General features: G+C 37.1%; 1 protein-coding gene across 1 annotated transcript in view; it reads right to left on the minus strand.

The window, feature by feature from the left end:
• The window catches only part of RSG7 (Regulator of G-protein signaling 7), a 74,898-nt gene that overhangs the window by 16,718 nt on the left and 40,874 nt on the right, over nt 1-17,306 (minus strand). The window contains exons 2-5 of the mRNA XM_069824601.1: nt 11,872-12,053; nt 9,680-9,776; nt 5,315-5,365; nt 1,574-1,680 (exon numbers count right to left, since the gene is read on the minus strand). Coding sequence (XP_069680702.1) covers nt 1,574-1,680; nt 5,315-5,365; nt 9,680-9,776; nt 11,872-12,021 — 405 coding nt within the window. The 5' untranslated portion in view covers nt 12,022-12,053. The remainder of the gene's footprint in view (nt 1-1,573; nt 1,681-5,314; nt 5,366-9,679; nt 9,777-11,871; nt 12,054-17,306) is intronic.

The raw sequence follows: 17,306 nt of genomic DNA on the forward strand, positions 1-17,306 counted from the left end.
GTTCCAGCGAAAATGGAGGAATTCCCATTTCAGCATGCTGACCTGCCATGGCATGCATAAGCGTCCCCTAAGTGGTGAAGAGAGGATATGGTCGTTGGAGTTGTCTGACAATCCTCCGGCTAGGTCATAAGGACACGCTAACCAAGGGTCCTCCAAATAGCTTTGGTGTTGAGTGTAGGTGATATAACCGCCATAATATAAAAATATGTTTTTTTATTTTATTTTATTGGGTTATTTTACGACGCTTTATCAACATCTAGGTTATTTAGCGTCTGAATGAAATGAAGGTGATAATGCCGGTGAAATGAGTCTGGGGTCCAGCACCGAAAGTTACCCAGCATTTGCTCATATTGGGTTGACGGAACACCCCGGAAAAAACCTCAACCAGGTAACTTGCCCCGACCGGGATTCGAACCCGGGCCACCTGGTTTCGCGGCCGGACGCGCTGACCGTTACTCCACAGGTGTGGACAAAAAAAAAATATGGTGTCTACATTAAAATGATTATATTTTTTGTTACATGACTCTCCTATATTAGATAGCAAGAGAGTTAATGGCTTTATTGTCAAGAATTCAGCATTAGTTAACGACAACATATTTCATACTTACTTACTTACAAATAGCATTTAAGGAACCCAGAGGTTCATTGCCATCCTCACATAAGCCCGCCAGTGGTCCTTATCCTGAGCAAGATTAATCCAGTCTCTATCATCATATCCCACCTCCCTCAAATCCATTTTAATATTATCTTCCCATCTACGTCTCGGGCTCCCCAAAGGTATTTTTCCCTCAGGTCTCCCAACTAACATTCTATATGCATTTTAGGACTCGCCGCCCATCTCAAACGTCTGGATTTAATGTTCCTAATTATGTCAGGTGAAGAATACAATGCGTGCAGTTCTGTGTTGTGTAACTTTCTCCATTCTCCTGTAACTTCATCCCTCTTAGCCCCAAATATTTTCTAAGTACCTTATTCTCAAACACCCTTAACTTATGTTCCTCTCTCAGAGTGAGAGTCAAAGTTTCACAACCATACAGAAAAACCGGTAATATAACTGTTTTATAAATTCTAACTTTCAGATTTTTTGACAGCAGACTGGATGATAAGAGCTTCTCAACCGAATAATAACACACATTTCCCATATTTATTCTGCGTTTAATTTCCTCCCGAGTGTCATTTATATTTGTTACTGTTGCTCCATGATATTTGAATTTTTCCAGCTCTTCAAAGATTAATCTCCAATTTTTATATTTCCATTTCGTACAATATTCTGGTCACGAGACATAATCATATACTTTGTCTTTTCGGGATTTACTTCCAACCCTATCGCTTTACTTGCTTCAAGTAAAATTTCCGTGATTTCCCTAATCGTTTGTGGATTTTCTCCTAACATATTCACGTCATCCGCATAGACAAGCAGCTGATGTAACCCGTTCAATCTTATTGTATGGATTCGTAACAAGCTGTTTTTTACAGTGATGGGTTGTTAACCCTTAACCATCCCCCATACAACTATTATATATCTGGGAAAAAAATTACTGTCCTTGGACAGAAAAGAAGAAAACCGACTGACCTGAAACCTATAAAAGGTGTTGTCATTCTTCACTGTTAGCATGTGGTCATCAATGGGGAAAAAATAACCATGTGCTGCCATCAGGTGAGCCAGGTGTAAAGCTTCAGCTGTTGGGAAAACAAACGAAGTTAATTCCTTTCATTTCAACCCATTTATAATCTAAGACTTTAAGTACCACATAAATCAGTCTCAGGTCGTGTCTAGCAGCCACACTACTGGGAGCTTGGTACATAAACACCTCGTCAAAAATACACGTTTGCAAATGAAAATTGTCAAGCTCCAATATAGAGGAAACGCATGTTGCTAGTTCACTAACAAATGAATATCTACAAATACTTCAACAACATTAGTACAAATCGCAAGCTATCAATGGAAAAGTTTTCTTGGAACTTCCTTTTTAAAGGGAGGCAGAGGTGAATATTTCAAAATCCACAAAATTTATCCAATTTATTTGAAATTGATCATGGATACTAAGTATGTTATTAGTAATGGACATACCAAGTTTCAACTTTCTAAGTACAATAGTTCTGTAAATATTAATAATTTTATAAAACTTTATATCGTTTGATATAAAATGCTCCATGCACCATATTGTAAGAAATTTTCAATATTTCTTTTTATTTATATGTTCAGAGAAGGTATATAAATAATGATAAGTATTAGTTTATTATGGGAATAATATAGTAATACAGTTATCTTGGTTTTAATTTCATACTTTTAAGGGCACAAAATCGAAAACTAACATCGGAATATCAAAATAAAGATAATAAAAATGGAAAAAACCAAATTTTCATTTTTTCTTCACTTTTGTTCGAAAATTTCACCTCTGCCTCCCCTTAAAATTAACTATCACTGTTAAGTGACTAGTCAAACATAGATACGAGTACATACTATAAGCAAAGATTAATGTTAAGTTATTAATATGTACAGTATATGGATATAGGAATAGAAACTGATTCTACTAGTAAAAAAATAAATTTTCTCATGCATAGTACAGATCTAATTTATATTAATAAATACATTATTATTATTATTATTATTATTATTATTATTATTATTATTATTTATTTATTTATTTATTTATTTAACGATTCTGCATTAACTGCAAGTTTATCTAGTTTCGATGCAATTAGTGATAGCAAAATAGATATTTTGGCGAGATAAATCCGAAGATTCGCTATGGGATTACCAGATATTCGCCTTACAGTTGCGGAAAACCTTAAAAAAATCGTTAGATGCATAGTTTTACATGCTGCATATCTTTATATAGAACTATGTGTGTGGGTGTTGAGAGTATAAAAATACCAAGAGAACAAGGGACGACAAGAAGAACAAGGGAAGAAGAGAAGAACAGGGGAATAGAAGGAAACAAGCAGAACAAGATGAATACAAGGGAAAGACAAGGAGACCGAGAGAAAGACAAGGAGAAGAAGGGGGATACAAGGAAAACAAGGGTACCTAATACAAGGAGAACAAGGGAAATCCAAGGGTAACAAAAGGAATACAAGGAGAGCAAGGGGAATACAAGGAGAATATAAGGAAAACAAGGGGCATACAAGGAGAACAACGGAAATACAAGGAAAACAAGGAGAATACAAGGAAAATTAAGGAAAGACAAGGAGAACGAGAGAAAGACAAGGAGAAAGGGTACAAGGAAAACAAGGGTATCTAATACAAGGAGAACAAGGGAAACCCAAGGATAACAAAAGGAATACAAGGAGAGCAAGGGGAATACAAGGAGAATATAAGGAAAACAAGGGGCATACAAGGAGAACAACGGAAATACAAGGAAAACAAGGAGAATACAAGGAAAATTAAGGAAAGACAAGGAGAACGAGAGAAAGACAAGGAGAACGAGAGAAAGACAAGGAGAAAGGGTACAAGGAAAACAAGGGTATCTAATACAAGGAGAACAAGGGAAATCCAAGGGTAACAAAAGGAATACAAGGAGAGCAAGGGGAATACAAGGAGAATATAAGGAAAACAAGGGGCATACAAGGAGAACAACGGAAATACAAGGAAAACAAGGAGAATACAAGGAAAATTAAGGAAAGACAAGGAGAACGAGAGAAAGACAAGGAGAAAGGGGTACAAGGAAAACAAGGGTATCTAATGCAAGGAGAACAAGGGAAATGCAAGGATAACAAGGGGAATACAAGGAGAATATAAGGAAAACAAGGGGCATACAAGGAGAACAATGGAAATACACGGAGAACAATGGAAATACAAGGAGAACAAGAAGAATACAAGGAAAATTAAGGAAAGACAAGGAGAAAGGGGTACAAGGAAAACAAGGGTATCTAATGCAAGGAGAACAAGGGAAATGCAAGGATAACAAGGGGAAGACAAGGAGAACAAGGGGAATACAAGGAGAATATAAGGAAAACAAGGGGCATACAAGGAGAACAATGGAAATACACGGAGAACAATGGAAATACAAGGAGAACAAGGAGAATACAAGGAAAATTAAGGAAAGACAAGGAGAACGAGAGAAAGACAAGCAGAAAGGGGTACAAGGAAAACAAGGGTATCTAATGCAAGGAGAACAAGGGAAATGCAAGGATAACAAGGGGAATACAAGGAGAATATAAGGAAAACAAGGGGCATACAAGGAGAACAATGGAAATACACGGAGAACAATGGAAATACAAGGAGAACAAGGAGAATACAAGGACAATTAAGGAAAGACAAGGAGAACGAGAGAAAGACAAGGAGAAAGGGGTACAAGGAAAACAAGGGTATCTAATGCAAGGAGAACAAGGGAAATGCAAGGATAACAAGGGGAAGACAAGGAGAGAAAGGGGAATACAAGGAGAATATAAGGAAAACAAGGGGCATACAAGGAGAACAATGGAAATACACGGAGAACAATGGAAATACAAGGAGAACAAGGAGAATACAAGGAAAATTAAGGAAAGACAAGGAGAACGAGAGAAAGACAAGGAGAAAGGGGTACAAGGAAAACAAGGGTATCTAATGCAAGGAGAACAAGGGAAATGCAAGGATAACAAGGGGAAGACAAGGAGAGCAAGGGGAATACAAGGAGAACAAGGAGAATACAAAGAAAATTAAGGAAAGACAAGGAGAACAAGGGAATACAAGGAATACATGGAGAAAACAAGGAGAACAAGGGAATACAAGGAATACATGGAGAAAACAAGGAGAACAAGGGAATACAAGGAATACATGGAGAAAACAAGGAGAACAAGGGAAACACAAGGAGTACAAGGGGAATACAAAGAGGTGGCGATGGGTTTTTGATTATAATAATGATGATAACGAAAATATGGCGAAAGATTGATGATGATAATGATAACGATAACAAGATGTCGTTGGGTTGATTATAACAATGATAGCGACAAGATTGTGATGAGCTGAAGATGATGATGACAATAATGACAAGATTGCGATGGGATGTTGATAGAAGAAATTAATTTAAGTATATAAGTGTGAATTCTAAGTGTCACCTAGAGTATGTTGTGTGTTTAGTCAACAGTCCGAAAACTGATTGGAACCTCAAAAGTGACAACAATAAGGCATCACTCATGAGGCAACTAAGCTAGGAGATAATGGGATAGGGTGGCCACTTTCTTTCCCCCTACATCACTGACTAGTAACAATAACGGAAATTCAAAGTTGTGACAAATTCTAAATATTAAGTAATTGAGACCAACAATAAAACGAACCTTTGAGTTATGATAATACCCTCAAAGTATTACACAAACAAACATGAAACTTTACCTTGATCTTCGACATCTAAATTTTTCATCATCCACATAATGAGATCAGAACCTGTAAGCACAAACAACAATGAAAATTGCAGCTTGCTGACGTACAACATGTTAAATGTGTTATTTCAATGCAATCAATTTAAAGCAAAACTAGTTCAACTAGGTTATACGTACTGAAAATTCATAAGAAGCACAGATATTATCATATTACAGAGCGATTCTAGCATTTGGGGCCTTCAGACTCTGTTCTGGACCTGCAATATACCTCACGCTGCTACTGGGAAAATGGAGCCAACGTCACCACTAATAATAGTACACAAAGTAACTATTTTTACTGAAAATATAAATTTATATGTTAAACTAATAATAAAGACAATCTTCATCATTTCTCAAGACCAGTTGATTGGTGCAGTGAACGATTTTCAAATTGCGATATCAACACCACTCTTACCGGGAATCTCTCCAATACTCCGGCTTTTGACAATCATGATACAAGTACAGTGAAACTTGTGTAATTCGAATTTGAAGGGCATAAGAAAAAATTCGAATTATGGAAACATTCGAATTAAAAAAATGGTAATGCAGAAGGCAAACTACAGGTGTACTGTATGTACTATGTATTACTATAACATTTCAAGACGGGTATTATAATACAAGAAAATATAGTGCTGTATAATGATAGGCCTATTACATAAATACAGTACGGTACAGTAATTAGTAAACATTTATGCACAACACATACAGTAGTTAAAAACATACCTTACTAGGCCTTTGTTAAGTAGGATGTGATTTTAGTCTGCTTCTTTTTATTGATTTGCTGGGTTACTGTAAAGTCCTCCAGTTTATTTAATGCATCAAACAGAGAACCATGCACATTTTGGTGCCCCTCAATGAATCTTCTTAGCTCTCGGAAGTGAAAGATCGGGGTTTCGGAGTTTGTGAAAAGCAATGCACAGTGACCGTTTTAACTGAGTACGGTAACTGTACTTTCGAGGTGAATGACACTCCAAGGGTTGTCAACCCGCACTGGGACCACTTTCTCCGAAAAGGAGATACAATGCATTCCCGGTTCCAGCCTCCAACCCCTATGGTCAGGTCAATTTGTTACAGTACTGGCTCGTTCCGCCTTTGCCACATTTCACTGTAAAACTCATGTCCATTCTGGATTTTTTTTTCTTCGAATTAAACAAAATTATGTTCGAATAAAAGACGATATTTATGCACTGTTTCCATAAGAAATTCAAGGGGACAAAGGAAAACTTCGAAATAAACAATAATTCGAATTAAAAACGTTCGAATTACACAAGTTTCACTGTACTACTACGGATAATGATTTTAATCTTAATGTACCGGTTACTACTAGTTGTGGCGATATTTCCAGTGATTCTTCTGGCTTTGTTACCTGTCACTTATGTCCTTCTGGCGCCGCTAAACTTTTCAAAGGTTCCCGTGGCTTGCATGTTCATTGGTCTCGGGCCCACCCTAATATTCCATTTGCTCCTAATGACATTCCCTTTCCGAAATCATCACTAGACGATTTTCAAACACGTCTTATTCATAGTAAACAACATATACATGTTTTGAGGAGAATTCCTAAAGGGGCTCGTGCATTAGCGGCAAGCCGTTTGTCTCATTTCATTTCCCAATGTTTATCTCAAAATTCTGTTGAAGGTTGGTGCAATCTCCTATTATTTGCCTACATCGCGCTTCGTGTTCCTGAGAAGTCTGGGAAAAAAATCACTCGTTTCGAAGATAAAAGACAATATTAATAATAGAGAGCATTAATCTGTGTTACAATAATTTCTGAAAATGATGTCCATCAGCAGCGACACATTCTCAACATCGGGATAGAAAATTCCCGTTAATGCACATAAGTTCCTCAGTCTGATTAAAGCAACTTCTCGACTGATATTCTCTTTTAGTTCCTTTACTGTGTGAGGATTATTCTTATAAACATTGTTTTTTAAGTTCCTCAACAAATAAAAAATCACACAGAATGAGATCAGAGCTACAAGGGCGCCACACCTCAGCGCGCTAATAACTCTAGCCTCAAGAATCTCTTAAATAAGATCTAATGATTCGTAAGCAGTGTGTACAGTAGCAGTATCCTGCTGAAAGAATGATTGTTTCTTGTTTGAAAAAAGGTGTTTGCATAATAGCAATTCAAGGACCACTGTAATTTATAAAGTTTTTAATTTAAACAGTTCAATGTCAATTTTTCCTGAGGATTATGAAATGCTTGTTTCTTGAGCTAGTCGATGGAGAGATTTTTTTAAGTATGTTCATATATTTCATCCCATAAATCTGTGCTTCAGTGGCTGACCATGATAATATCTTTGAAAAATATTGGAGTGCAAGACGTCAAATGACTTTATTGTCAAATGCCTGGCATTAGAAAACAACAACAACATATTTCATCCCGTTTTTTCTTCCAAAAAAAAAAAATCTGCATCTATACTGTTTTCGCTGTAAGAAAAATCCTAATGTAAACATAAGCACATTGCTGTCATACCCGTGATTGGCTCCCAGTCGAAACACTCACATGACGCAGGAAAATATAGTTCGTATTTGGAAACCACAATCTTGTATTATTTGAAAATAAAAAATTGATTTCTAGTTGTTAAATACGATGAAACATTTAACTTCACTCATGTGTAAAAGAAAAGCTACTTTTATATTTTGTTATGTACTATGAACACGGATGAATACCAACAGTAATACCGAGGTAGTCTGTTCTTGTAACAAGCTGGCGTCACTTGAGCTCGTAGTTGTTCACGTAAGCACGTGGAACTGAAGTATCGCTTCTGCATCCTCAACTGTCCTTTGTGAAGACATAAGACTTAAAAATAATTTAATTGCAGTAATTATAAAGTAAATGTTTCCTAAGCAAACGAATGCATAGTAGTAAGGTTTGGCCTATTTGACGAGTAACAGGAAATGTTTACATGAAACAGAATGTACAACAGTGGGCGGGAACACGTACTGAGAATCTATGGCGCCAAACAGCGGCCAATGAAGCCTCACTTCAGTCACGTGCTATTGTTTTCATTAGGATTTTTCTTACAGCGAAAAGATTATAGTGCCTAGCAGGTTTTCTGTTAAGAGATTCTGTCTGTTGTAACTTTTTAATAAGTTGATGAACAGTTTTCGTACTTGGAACAGGATTGCAAGGATACTTTCTTGCAAGTCACCTGACCATTATTCTGCATGATTTCGTTTTTATACAGTATACATATTATATGAAAAGTCCACTGGAAGAATGATGGATGTCACTTTCTTGTCGAAAATGAACCAAGACTGTGAATGCATAGCTTAAGACATATAGAATGTACATAGAGAGTTATATGGCATTAATGCTGATAGTCATTGTCCAGTAATGATCGGAAAATCACAGTTAAGGTTTGAGAGCTAAGCATTTCGAACTTTCAATTGCTTCTCCTGCAAAATGTATTCCAAATGACATCCATCATTCTTGCAGTGGACTCTTCATATATAAAACTCTTTGTTCTAGTCTATACTTACGTTGTGGCATAACTAATAATACGATGAAAGAGTAATGGAACGGAGAAAAATTCTCTCTGGCGCCGGGACTTGAACCCGGGTTTTCAGCTCTAATATATATAATATATATAACTAATAATGGTTAATAATTATTAGTGTAAGCACAGTGATAACAATTTTAACACAGAACTGCGTAACATGTCAGCTCACTAAGGAACTCTAAACCAAACTGATTGGTGTAATAAGTCAAGCGCTGACAGTCCCAAATGCTACTAACCACTCTGTACTACGCAGTATCTCTGATTGACATGTACTATATGAATATCATGTAAGCTTTAAACAACTGAAACACTTAGAAGTAAATAATTGATTAAATGGCGATCTTACTCGTGTTAATTATGTAAGCATATGTGGCTTACAGCTGTTTCGGTGTTACTTGATACCATCCTCAGAGCCTACTAGATCTCGGCGCTATCTCAACTTCGCTGCCTGTTGTGTGGGTGCGTTCGTGTGATGAAGAGTTGTGTCAAATAGTGTGTGTGTTCTGAAATTGATCTGTGTGTTGAGAATTTGATTAGGGTGTGTTTTAGTGTGCCTGTATATTTCATATTGTTCTAGTGTGTTGAATTTTTGGTTTTTGGGTTGTATGTGTAGGATTTCCATGTCTGTATTTATGTTATTGTATGTGTGGTTAGCATTAGTTATGTGTTCGGCATATGTAGATGCATTGTGTCCTGTGGTTATTGCTTTAATGTGTTCTTTGTATCAAGTTTTGAATGATCTGCCTGTCTGTCCAATGTTACTTAGAAGTAACTCCCAAATTCTGATTTTCTTGATTTGGTATATATGTCTTTGAAGCTTTATATCTACTTACCCGTAAATACTGAGGGAATTTTTGACATAAAACTCTTGACAGTCTTGACTGGGACGCCAGTTGCTTCATCCTGCATTTTCTCGACGATCTGCTCCATCTGCAAATCATCAGATGAAACCAGTTCTTGGACTGAAGATATAGTTAACATGCTCAACAGCAAAAGTGAGCATTATCATCTCACAGAGATCAAGCTCAGGCAAGAAAAGACAGAGTCTGTGGATGTAGTAGAGTAGCGCGATCATCGAGTCAGCCACCATTGTTATTCCTTTTCAACACACTTGGGATAGCAATATTTAAAGTAAGACAATGATATTTTTAATTTTAAAGGCAGAAACTTCAAAAGTATATTCGTATATTTTAGAACATTATTGTCAGTCAACATACTAATGTACAAAAACTTCATTGAATAATTGAAGGGGTCACCAGCAAAAAGTGCTGTCTAACAAAATCTGAATTTGTGCCAAGGTGAACTTCCACTTTCGATCCTCTTATAAATATAATTCAATCTGAACAGCAGATTAGCATGTTGTTTCGGTTAATCCTTTCCGAAGAATTCTGCACTTAAGACGAGAAAATCGAATGAAGCTGATATGGAAGCAGAAGTGAACCTATGCACCACATTTAGATTTTGTTAGATAACACCTTTTACTGGTGACCCCTTCAATTATTACAACATAAATAGGCTATACAGTAGAATCCCGATTATCCGTCACCCTATTAACCAATTGGCGGATTATCCGATGGTCTATTTCTCGATTTTTTTTTTCTTCAGAAATAAATAACTTATATGAAGTACTGTTTTGTACATCATATTAGTAGGTTCTACATGTTTTTGCTAGAGAGTGTTATTACAAGCCTTTATCGTTACACAACATTGTCTACTGTTCGAATTGCTGTTCTATAATATAACTTGTATAGCGATAGGTGTTAACAGAAAACGTGTTGCTAAGTATCGAAAAATAAATGGAAATAATTGAATGGTTTGAGAAAGAGAAACTGTGGCTCATCTCGCGTCAGAATACGAGATTGGAGTTACAACTGCGCGATTTAATAAAATAAATGTCGTTGTAGAATATGTAAATCTACAACATGAGACCTCCTTTATTCCTATCTTTCCTGAGACAGTCATTACAAATGGCTTCCTTGCCCCTTAAAAACCCGTTGTTGACAATCAGACTTAAATTAGTGAACTTCTGATCCACTGCACAGCGAGTTAAATACAAGACCACGGAGGAAATTACAAAATTTTTCATGGTACGGATTATCCGATTTTTTCGATCAACCGTTCAGTCCATCCCCTTCATTACCACGGATAATAGAGGTTCTACTGTATATTTAAGTGTCCAATACGGTACATTTCTTCTTACATATCACAATATAAATTACAAGTAACAAATGAAAACAACAATGTTGCAAATAAAAAAATAATCAATCTAAACACTTCCAACTGCATTCCTCGTGCCCACATTTCGGCTTCTGCATTTAATAGGGTTTCTACTGCCTTTCTTTGTATTTTCCAATAGAGCCAAACAATACAATCTTGTTCTCAAGAATGAATTCAGAATTTTAACAAAATTATGACATTTTGGCAAATAGCAATCATAATTGAATTCAGAAATGTTTGGTGGTAAAGGGAGAAGATTGTGAAATTTGGCATTTTTTCCTAATTGATACATAATTTTAATTTGTTTTATGTACAAATGTCATTGCTGCAACAACTTAAATTCTAGATTAGTTAAAAAAAAAAAAAACATTTCGGGGCCCAAATTTTGAAAAAATAAATACCAAGATACAGTAATTTATTAATCTCACAATTAAAATGTATGCTCGCTTGGGTAATGGATCGTTTCTTTTCATATTTATAACCACTTCTTTCCTTATTTATTTCATTTTGTGACAGAAAAAACAAATGTGCGCTTTTTTCAGTTCTCTGTGAACAGTTCCGAACACAGCAGCACGGCATTTTTTTCGCACTTACATTACATTCATTCCCTATACGACTGTATACAGCATAGCACGCATTTGAATAACAATGACTGATTTGTGGGCATTTGTCGGTGCAAAGGATTGCGGTACTCTGGGGATATCCATGGACTCTTAGAAAAGAAATGTTTCATTTTACACAAATTACAAGTAAAAGGACTATGAGAAATATTGTGATATTATTATTACTAGTATTAGTATCAACATACTTTCTTGTACACAAGCTGGTTTGGCGAGTCCTCGTTGTTGGAGGCTGTCGCCGCCGGAGCCCCGGACCCCGCTGCTGGCCCTGCCTGGCCACCATTGTTGGAGTCTGTTTTGCGCCGGGCGGCCGCCTTCTCGGAGCTCATGGTGACCATATCACTCGGGCGCCTCGAGCCGCATCGCTCCCCTGCAACATCCAAATTTTCATGCATTATCCAGACCTGGAATATTTCCTAAATCCACGGTGGTCTAGCGGTTAGAGCGCCGAACTTATAACTCTATGGACCCAAGTTCGATCCCCAGTGTATCTCCGACTTATACTTTGTGCTGGACAAGATCGTGGTCCAGGTAACACAGGGGTTTTCCCCAGGAGCTCCAGTTCCTCTGTGGCATCCCAACAAATCTCTATCATCATCTCATGTCATCGCGGGTGAAGCATAGATCAGCCTCCTATGGCGCACCCTGGGCAACGACTGTGTCGGTAAATTGATCTACACAACTGGCTTCATATGGATGAATAAGTACCCGCCATTAGTAAAAAAAAATTGCTAAATTCTTTCCTGCTTTGACCACGAGTATTTTCGAATGAGAAGTTACTCTTTGGGTTACAGTTGAGTCGTCACGCGGATGAAATGTGCGAAATAGTAATATGCGTTACAAGAGCGGTATGTTGAAGTTTCCATGTTCGAGTAAAAGATTGAAAAAGCGAAACGTAGTTGAGCGAAGATCGTTTATTACATACCTGAAAGAGGAATTTGTAATTAGTTGCAATGAAATCTCCATCTTGGTTTCTGTTCAATGACGGCAAATTTGCAAAACAAAAATATCTACCTTCAACATTGTTGCTTTCAAATGTTTTCTGTGTTTACTGTACTCCAGCAGGCCGTGATATACGTCTATCTCTTCCCCCCCCCCCCCCCAGTCTATGATGAGTCTGAAATCTTCTTGATTTTTTTCACGGCTTCCTTAATGTTACTTGCATCACGAATGCAGTAACTTTAGTGGAGTTGTAGAGTTTACTTAATTTTTGCAAATATTTAAAAACAATAATTAACAGTGAACGTCTCTAAAAATAATATGTTAAAAGCCTAAAGCAGTAAAATCAATATGTCACTTAAGCGGTAAGAAGAGGGAAATTGTTATGTGTGTTAGGTTGGGAATACTGAATGTGGAATTTTAGACTTTCCGCGGATTGGTTTTGTGCGGAAACCAAGCAAATACGCACGATCTCGCACAAAAATAGAATGTTACATCGCAATATACATTTACAATATTAACAAAAAAATGTGCGCTAAAACACATAATATAGAGGTATGAAAGGGATTATTCTGAAGATTTCCATAAATATATTCAAAATATTCTGTACTGTAAGCTTGATGTTTTGACCTAAAATTAAATTAAATTGTTATGCATACAGCTATTACGGGCGATCATGCTGCAAAATAAAACTTTTCCGAATTTTAAAATTACTTCAGCTTGTTAGTGGCCCATTTTTCAGAACGTCTACAGTCTCATAACACAGAGTCACTGTATTCCAAAACATAACTACATGCGCCTGTAAATATAATTATCGGTTCGATTTCCAGAGTTTAAAATTAGCATAACAAGATAACAATGGACGATGCAAATTTGCGCTGTTTCAATTTTCCTGCAATTTGCAGAACAGTTTGCCTATTGGTCAGTTGTCACTCGTATGAAATGTATGGCGAAAATACAATGTCGCATCACAATATTCTTTGTCAATGCCTGGAGTAAAATGTGCGGCTGGGAAAAGAAATGTTTCCATGGAGGGGAGTATTCTGAGGATTTCTTTTTCATGAAATTTCCCAAATACTACAGGAAATCGTGTGGGAATTTGAAGTTTCATGTCATGGCAACACTAACGGTAAGTAACAAAAAACGCACGATCGTCTAAAAATGTCATTGTTTATGTTACATTTATGTTTAATTTTCATTGTGAATGGGCCTGCTTTCAAGAATGCGACAACTGCAAAACCTACATTTTGGAAACGGTATAAAACTACATATTTCTTCTATATTTCCCAAATTCTCCAGGTGCAGAATAAGATACAAGCACAGTCTAGTATATACAGTCACGAAGCTTGAGTTGTTGAGGGTCCTAGGAACAATAGACTGTGCAGGTACTATTTCGCATTGTCTGAGATGAGGCGATAGTAGCGATCCTAGTGGTTAGCAACTATCTATAGATGCATATTTACTACATTTTGAGCTTCGTGACTGTATATACTAAACTGTGATACAAGGCTTATTCTTCTATGACGTTACGCTTAGTGTAACCTTGGCCTCTCTAATGATAGCCTTCTTATTTCTCCATCTTTTAACCCTGACAACGATTATTTTCTTAGGGCCGTATTCATAGACATTTTTAGCGCGGGCTTCCGGTGGATGATCAGCGTTTTTCGTATTCATAAACCAGTGTTAGTGATAGGATATGATTTGAATTCTGTACTAGTAACCAGTGGATAGCCGGGGCTAGCTTAGTACGCTCGTAGCGCGTGCTGCGAAATGTCTATGAATACCACCCTTATTGTTTAACTTTAACATTTAGGTCTGTCACATCTCTTTCCGTTTAACACAATTTATTATGATTCTGACTCTCCTTCCATAGATAAACTTCATAGAATTATGACGCAAGGAAGTAAAAGTTCCGCATTTTCCATGTCAATAACGTTTTCCACCATTCAATAACCTTATATCCTTGTAAATCCTTGCGAAATGTGAGAATCTCTAAGAAATCTCGTCGCCACAAAGTCTGCAATGTATTTGTGAAGCGAGGAGGAAGTACAGATAAGGTCTTTTTCTTGTGGTTTCCTCGGCCTGCTGTAAACACTGAGAAAGCTTCCAATTGTGTCAACGATCGAGTTCCATCCCGCAGAAAATTAACTCAGCAAATACACAACTTCTTTATCGCACCACTAGTTCTGCAATTGAGACCACGTTTGATGAACCTGTACATAGAATCGTGGGATGAAAACAAAATGGAAGGACGTGTTTACATGTCAGCCTATTGATTTATTGTGGCCGGCCAAAGAGTTTTTACTTCATGTCCAACTTTGTCCGCCAAAGGCCTCTGCGGTCTCACGAGACATTCTATAGATAATCTGCAGGCTAAATCGAAACGCCGTCCAGTAGAAACAGACATTTATCCCACAGCAGGAAACTTAGCGGGGCGAGAAAAAGTATACCGTACTCAAGTCGTCGTAACTATGCACCTGACAGCGCTAGTAATGTTGGTGGCGAGAGCTGCGATGTTGCCATAGTGATACTACACAACAACTGAAAAGTTCTTCGTACCAATTATGACATCTATTTAATGCTACGCCTTTACGCAAAGCATTCTAACTCCGTGACTTATCATTCTCCGGACGAAGAGTCTTTTTTCATTTCACAGCAGCATTATAAATTAATTTATAGACACAAATTACGCACGTGGTAACAACTAGGGAAAGGAAGTTCATGCATTTGCATATTTGTTCTCTATCGTTGTGTGAATATGCTGAAAGATTATCTATATGAATCACAAATTTCTGAATACAACATATTTTGCCTTTATTTATAAAAGCATCATATTTTAACATTTATGTAGGGAAACTGCATATTATGTATGTTTATTTGTCTTTCCCTCAATTTAAAAGTGTGTAACCTGGTAAACACTACTAATTTATGTTTATGAATTTTGAACGTAACGATGACGCCCTCATAGGGAGTTAGCAACTGGTATTCCTTTACTGCAGTCTTTAGCAGATTTCGATAGAACAATATCCAGTTTAACATCAGTTCCAGGAAATGTAGGAGATAAAGTGATCGAGAAAACAGCAAATATTCTTTCCAAAAACCCTGGTTATTAGCAACTTAAAGAAATTCAAGATATTCTCGAAGGAAAAACACCCCAAAAACCAACAAAATTTTCTATAGAACAGCTCACAGCTTTTGTGCAAGCCCCTCTTACTTCTTGTGACGTAGAACGAAGTTTTTCGCGCTACAAAGCTATGCTGAGAGACAACAGGCGAAGAAGACAACAGAAAACATACGTCACTGCTTGGTTGTGAACTGTAACAGCATAAATGGAGCATTCTGCAATGAGGCAAGGACTTCAAAATCCATAGACTAAACGTAAGTTACCTATACCTTATTATTCTGATAAAAAATCTCAGACTGATAATGCATATTTTGTAGCATATTTATCTATTTTTACGGCATAAATGCATACATATTCTTCACGTTTTTAGGCATGAACTTTCTTTCCCTGATAATAACATACGGTTCCCATAATTAAAAATAGGACATGTTAGAAATTAAGAAAACCAAAATTAATCACCACATGTTTCATTTTAAATAAGACAATTAAAAGGTAAAAGGTAAAGGTATCCCCGTCACACGCCATGAAGGCACTTGGGGGCATAGAGGTAGAGCCCCATGCTTTCCATGACCTCGGCACTAGAATGAGGTGGTGGTCGGCACCACGCTCTGACAGCCTTTTACCCCCGGGAAAGACCCGATACTCAATTTTATAGGAGGCTGAGTGAACCTCGGGGCCGTTCTGAAAGTTTGGCAACGAGAAAAATCCCGTCACCACTCGGGATCGAACCCAGGACCTTCCACTCCGTAGCCAGCTGCTCTACCAACAGAGCTACCCGGCCGCCTTAAATAAGACAGTTACTACTATTTTTAGTAGGTTATTTTATGACGCTTTATCAACATCTTAGGTTATTTGGCGTCTGAATGAGATGAAGGTGATAATGCTGGTGAAATGAGTTCGGGGTCCAGCACCGAAAGTTACCCATCATTTGCTCATGTTGGGTTGAGGGAAAACCCCGGAAAAAACCTCAACCAGGTAACTTGCCCCGACCGGGAATCGAACCCGGGCCACCTGGTTTCGCGGCTAGACGCGCTAGCCGTTACTCCAGAGGTGTGGACCAGTTACTACTATAAAATACGCACATTCACATAAATTTTAGTTTTAAAATAAGCATAAATCACAAACACACATAGATCTATTTAGAAAAATGCATCTTCAAAAATTATACAACAGTCAAGTTTATATTTTAGATGCATCAGAATATTTATCGGATTTATGGACCTGTTCAAGGAGTTTTTATTTATTTTTTTTTTATTTGGGCATAGAACTCGGTATAAGACAAATCTTTAAAATTAGTTTTTACGATGGTTAAAGCTTTCACAATCTCAATTTTATATATATATATATTTTTTTCATCTGTCCACAACGCAATTATTAATGTGGGGGGGGGGGGACACGTTCAACAGCTGCAATGAATCCTGTAAGTACTAAACAAAAACTTAACATGCATTTCAGATTATCAGAATTTATATCCAGCTTTGACATTTCATTGCCAACATCGTAAGAGAATTTGATTAATAATGTTTCACTGATTTGGCACCAGTTCATATAGTTATATCT

Source organism: Periplaneta americana, chromosome 4 (assembly GCF_040183065.1).
Source record: "Periplaneta americana isolate PAMFEO1 chromosome 4, P.americana_PAMFEO1_priV1, whole genome shotgun sequence".
Lineage (NCBI taxonomy): Eukaryota > Metazoa > Arthropoda > Insecta > Blattodea > Blattidae > Periplaneta > Periplaneta americana.